We start from the raw sequence: 6,000 nt of genomic DNA, 5'->3' as shown, positions 1-6,000 counted from the left end.
TCAGTTAGAGAGAGGGACAGAGAAAAAGAGAAATCTTCCATCTGCTGGTTCACTCCACAGATGGACACAATGGCCAAGGTTGGGCCAGGGTGCAGCCAGGAACCAGGAGCTTCTTCCAGATCTCCCATGTGGGTGGCAGAGCTCCAAGCACTTGGGCCCTCTTCCGATGTTTTTCCCAGGTCATTAGTAGAGAGCTGGATTGGAAGTGTAGCAGCTAGGACTCAAACCTGCACCCATGTGGGATGCCAGCATTGCGGGTGGCAGCCTTACCTGCACAGCCACAACATTGGCCCCAGTCAGATTCTTTAGTGAGAATTTGAGAGACGTTATATAGAGATTGTGATGGACATCTTTTAAAACCAATCTCCTTGGATTCACCATTATACCCATTGCTAACGTCCAGTCTTTCTCATCAGCCTCATTGCACCCAGCAGGGGTTTACTGTTGCAAGCAGAGACTGTTTCGATTATAACGTAGCTAGTAATGGATGCTTCCTGTCTTCCTAAATTAATCCATAGTACTTGAGATTACCTCCACAGGATAAAAATGTCCAGTGGCTGCCTTCTTTCCTGAAAGATGAAGTCCAACTTCATCCAGCCATTCAAGATCCCTCACTCTATAATCCTTTTCTTCCTACCTGACAACACCTTCTACTCCTTCCTGAAGATTGTCCTTTCTCAGGACTCCAAGCCTCTATCCATACTGGTTGGTTACTCTTTTTTTTTTTTTTTTTGACAGGCAGAATTAGACAGTGAGAGAGAGACAGAGAGAAAGTCTTCCTTCCATTGGTTTACCCTCCAAATGGCCGCTATGGCCAGCATGCTGCACCGTTCCGAAGCCAGGAGCCAGGTGCTTCTTCCTGGTCTCCCATGTGGATGCAGGACCCAAGCACTTGAGCCATCCTCCACTGCCTTCCCAGGCCACAGCAGAGAGCTGGGCTGGAAGAGGAGCAACTGGGACTAGCACCCGGTGCCCCAACTGGGACTAGAACCCCAGGGTGCTGGCGCCGCAGGTGGAAGATTAGACAAGTGAGCCATGGCACCGGCCACTAGTTACTCCTCTTTTATCCAACTCACCCTATCATTCAAATAAAGCTTGGGTGCTACCTTTGTTTGGTTCAAAACATCCCTCCACATTGTGACACTGTGGATTTGTCACTTTAATCAGTCTTCACAATTTTTCCAATTCCTGGAGGCCAAGGTGCAAACTCTTTCTCCTGGCATATAATAAGGCCTCAGTTTCTTTTTCTGGTGTTGTCTCTGCAACCCATTTTCTGTACAAGGCCTCTGGACACATCACATCTCTCTGTTTTCCAGTCTTTCTCTGTACTTTGAACTTTATGCACACTCTTCCCACTGCCAGATTTCACATGTCCTTTCCTCAGCCTGACAAACTCTGATATTTCCTGTAAGAACCAGTTTAAACATTACCTTCTCCTGGGAGCAGTGTTACACCCAAGGACCTGGAGCCCAAGTCTTCTGTACTTGTCTCGCTGGGTTGCATGTCTTTGCATGTCTTCTGTGCTTGATGCAAGTCCATTGTTTCACAGGATCTAGAACATTGTTTATGCAATAGTTGCTCGATGAATGTTATTGAATGCTGTAACCTCTGTTGCTCTCCCCATTGTCTGAACTCCAAGCACTCTTAGTATATCAGCCACTGTGCTAAATTGTCTTATATTGTTCTTCCATTCTGTCAGATGTGTATAGAGTTCCAATGACATTAAATAGAGATACTCTGAACAGTTTAACACTTCCAGACATGGTTTCTTCATTTGTAATAGGCATCAATCAAAGCACTGTTATATGAAATGGGACAGTTCATTAAAGTGTTTATCACAGTGCTTGGCATAACGTGCTCAAAGTGGGAGAAAATTATGTTATAAACTTAAACCCTATATTTATGTCATCTTCTACTCAGCTTATAGGGATGCTGTGGGGGTGAAAGCAGAAGATACATGTGACACCATATTATCATGCACTGTATAAATATTTAGCACCTTATTTTCTCCCCAACTAGGTTAGATGCCTGTTCCAGTTTTCATTTCTCAAGTTCAAGTCCAGCAGGTTGCAGAGAGCCTTCCTTACCCAGCCCAGCTTCTCTTTTACAGCCTCCATTTTTTCTTAAGATTTATTTATTTGAAAGGTAGTGTCAGGGGCAGGGGGAGAGGGGGAATCTTCCATCCACTGGTTCACTCCCCAAGATGGCCCCAACTACCAGGTCTAGGCAGGCCCAAGTCAGGACCAGGAACTCCATCCTGGGTTCCCACATGGGTGGCAAGGGCCAGAGTACGTGGGCCATCATCTGCTGCCTTCCACGAAAGCTGGATCTTCATGAAGCAGAGCAGCTGGGACTCAAACTGGTGCTCAGATAGTGGATGCCGGCAATGACACAGGGGTCGGCCAAACTTGCTGGGCCACAACGCAAGGTCCCCTCCATCATCTTCTCCTTGGCACCTATCACAGCGACATTTGCACAAAACAGATGCATGTATTTCAAGATAGCGGCAGCTCTACAATTATTAGCAATGAGTTCTTCTGTATCCTTTGTGCTTGATTTTGAGTTGTCAATTCGATTCAACCTTTCGCATGGGTCGACTCCACTCCTGACATGCGCAAAACTCGGTGTTACACCTCAGGCTTCCTTTGCGTTGTGGCAGGATGGCTTCCTCTTAAAAGAAAAGGAGGTGCCCTTAGCCATAATCCTGCATTTTTCTCTGCCCGAAGTCATGAGCTATGTTTCTATGACTCTTGCACTGTAGCACGACTGAAGAAATACTCGGTTTGGGTCCCTTCTGGTAGTTCAGCAACTTCTACGTATCACGAAGATGTGAACGAAAAATCCAGGATTCAGGAAGCAGTCACACAACACGGAGAAAAAACAAAAAATAACAAACTGCCGTGAGGTGCTGCCAAGCCACACTAGCGTGGCCACAGTGAATGAAGACAGGTGAAAGTTCTCAGCTCGTGCATATTGTCTCAGTTCCCGAAAAGGATGCGAAACAGCGGCATCGCTGAGGTAAGACCGGGCCCTTAACGAAGAAAGAAGACGGCGTAGGCAGCCGCCCCGACGGCCGCGCCTCAGACCCGCGGGCAATTCCTGAGCTCCAGAGTTCGGGCGACTACGGGCCAGGGCCGGAGGCAGCCGTAGAAGCCAGCTGAACGGCCGCACGGACGGGAGCCAGCGCCTGGCCCGGCCGCTCTCGAGCGCGCCTGCTCCGCCGACCGCCCGCGCCGCTGCGGGCCCCGTGGGTTCGCGCGCCGCAGGTTCCCTCCGCCCAGTGGGCCGGGTCGGCCCGACACAGCGGAGCCGGCCGCGCCGGGGGAAGGAGTTTCCGGCGGACTCGCCGTGGAGCCGCTTCCTGTCCCCTTCGCCGCGCCGCCTCACGCTGCTGCCAGACGCCCTCGCCAGGTGCCCGACCTCCTGGCCGTCCCCACAGCGCCCCAGCTCCATGCAGTCCCGGCTCCTGCTGCTCGGGGCGCCCGGCGGCCCCGGCGGCTCGGCCTCCCGGCGCGTGCGGCTGCTCCTGCGGCAGGTGGTGCGCGGCAGGCCGGGCGCCGACAGACAGCGTCCGGAGGTCAGACTGCTGCACTCCGGGGCGGGGGCCGACACAGGTAACCCGGGGCGCCCCCCGCCGTCCCTGTGCTCTGTGCCGGGCTGGGCTGCTCGCCGAGCCCAGAGACAGGTTCTAGTCTTGATCTCGCTGCTCATTGCTGTGCGACTTGGGGCTAAGCTCTTGCACTCTCTGGGCCAAATGAAATGGTGCTTTCTTCTTTCCTCACTGCTGCTTTTACCCCCAGCATTCTGACTTGGATTGTAGTTCACGCAGAGGTTAATGCAGCTCTCCAGGGGGCGCGTGAAACCGGACTTGACCTTGCCCTCCGAGTCCCAAAGGCCTGGAAGCCAGTCTGTGCCATGTTCCAGCCAGGGCTGGTGACGGCCACCGCTCTCTGAAAAACCGTAACTCCCGATGTTTTAGAAGTGTCCAAGAGCCTTTCCAACAGGAGTTCCTCAAATGTCACATAGTCTTAGCGCTGAAAGTCACAAGTGAATTTAGTTAAAACCCTTGACTCTACAACAGTGATGATTGAGACCCTAATGGAAGAGTGACTTGCTGGAGATCATAATTAATTAGTGACCACACTAGAATCACATGCTCCGACGTCTGTGCTCAGGTTTTTTTTTTTTTTTTTTTTTTTTTGGTTCTGACCTGGATTTAGGACCCTTTTAGTTGTGTGTTCGTGTAGGCTACTTTTGATGGTGAAAGGATGGGGTGTCTCTTGTTGGCGCTCTTGCATGGTGAAATGATGTTAAGCAAGATTTTGTCAGTGTCACTGTTGCTTAGAATAATGGAGGTTTTACTATGAAACTGTGGGTGTCATTTCTCTTATTGTCTTCTCCCCTCTCCAGCCAATACTTTTTCTTGCAAAGAAATGAATAACTTTATGTTCCATTCATTTCACTTATTCTTTCATTCACTCAAAGAGTTGCTGATTCCAATTTTGCCATCTCCCAATTGTGACTTCTAGTGTTTTGGTTTATTATTTTGGTGTGAATGTTTTGTTTATTGCTCCTTTTTCTTAGTAGGCAGAGGATAAGGGTAGCATAATCTAGACCTTGGACTTTGGGATCTTGGTTGGCATCCACTTCTACACTGACTAGCTATGGGGACTTCAGGGTAGGTTAGTTGGCCTTGTGTCTCAGTTTTCTTAACTATAAAATGAGAGTGAGAAGAGTACCTCTGTTAGGGTTACCATGAGGCTTTAAAATGAGCATCTTTTATTATTCTTAGTGTATATGCTATTAGTTGTGTACGAGTTTTTCTGTTTCTGTGGCTTTAGAAAAAAATGGAACCAGTTCCTTTCAGGTTCAGAACTGTCAGGATAAGCAGACAGCAGTTAATTGAGATGAAATTTTTTTTAGAAATTAAGATTTTTTTATATACATGAATAGTACATGTGGATTATAGAAACAGTAGAAATGAATTTGGATGTGAAGTTTTAAAGTCTGTATTGTGCAGGTTTGGGCAGATTAGTTTTAAATGTCCTCAAAATTTGTGTATGACAGGAAATCAAAGTAGCAGGTGCATTTCAAGTGTGAGAGTCATGGATGTACTACACACAACATATTAACTTCTTAGATTCGGCCATTGACTCTGGCAGAATTAGACCAGAAGTACACTGATTTGCCTTGCTACTGCAGAGATTCACAAGTTTGAAGGTGTGAGGATCGTGGATAAATACAGCTGGGAGCTCACCAGCGATCTGGACCCAAATAAGAACAGCTGTGAGCCAGGTAAATAAAAGGCAAGCTCTTGGCCACTCTGAGACATAAGGGTAAGGCCATCAAGGGTGGAATGTGCCAGAGGTCATACACAGACAAATATAAAACTGCAAATAGCTTCGGGCTGTAATGGGTTATGGTTTGTGTTGGAAGATGCTCTTAGCTGCACTCATGCATCAATTACTCATTATGCCTTCTCTGCCTGTAATTGACATTGTGTTTTAGTAGTTTGAAAAAAGAGCAACAAAGTATACAAATAATAGATTCAAGTTATATATTGCTCTCATTTCTGCTGGACTGGACTCTGTCTTACTCATCTCTGTATTCCTTTGATGCCTGCCAACACTTTGTACCCGGTAAGCATTCCGTGGCTTACTGTGTTAAAGTTCATACAGTGAATGACTGACAGGCTGGAGCTGCCTTCTTGGCTCTCAGCTTAGTCTTTTATTAAGCCTGATAAGCTTAAGATGAGAGGTTGTTTAAGTTAAAATGGCCAGGAAAAAAATAAAATAAAAAAATCACTGCTTTTTATTATTTGTTATCAGGTAGTGTAAGTATCAATAATATCTCTTGGTTTTAGGTAGAAAGAATTAAACAGGAGATTATCTCCTGCAAAGGCTTTTCAGTAGAGATTATTGTAGTGTTTTCACAAGTGCAGCCAAGTAAGTTGGTTCAGTAGGACCCAGATATTAATGGACTCAAATATACCATTGAGTA

General features: G+C 47.2%; 1 protein-coding gene across 1 annotated transcript in view; it reads left to right on the top strand.

The window, feature by feature from the left end:
* Nucleotides 1-3,354: 3,354 nt before the first annotated feature.
* The window catches only part of VWA8 (von Willebrand factor A domain containing 8), a 403,863-nt gene continuing 401,217 nt past the window's right edge, over nucleotides 3,355-6,000 (top strand). The window contains exon 1 of the mRNA XM_062194118.1: nucleotides 3,355-3,614. Coding sequence (XP_062050102.1) covers nucleotides 3,452-3,614 — 163 coding nt within the window. The 5' untranslated portion in view covers nucleotides 3,355-3,451. The remainder of the gene's footprint in view (nucleotides 3,615-6,000) is intronic.

The sequence above is a fragment of the Lepus europaeus genome, chromosome 6 (assembly GCF_033115175.1).
Source record: "Lepus europaeus isolate LE1 chromosome 6, mLepTim1.pri, whole genome shotgun sequence".
In the NCBI taxonomy this organism is placed as follows: Eukaryota; Metazoa; Chordata; class Mammalia; order Lagomorpha; family Leporidae; genus Lepus; species Lepus europaeus.
Note: the sequence above shows the minus strand (reverse complement) of the source record. Positions and strands in the feature narration are given on the sequence as shown.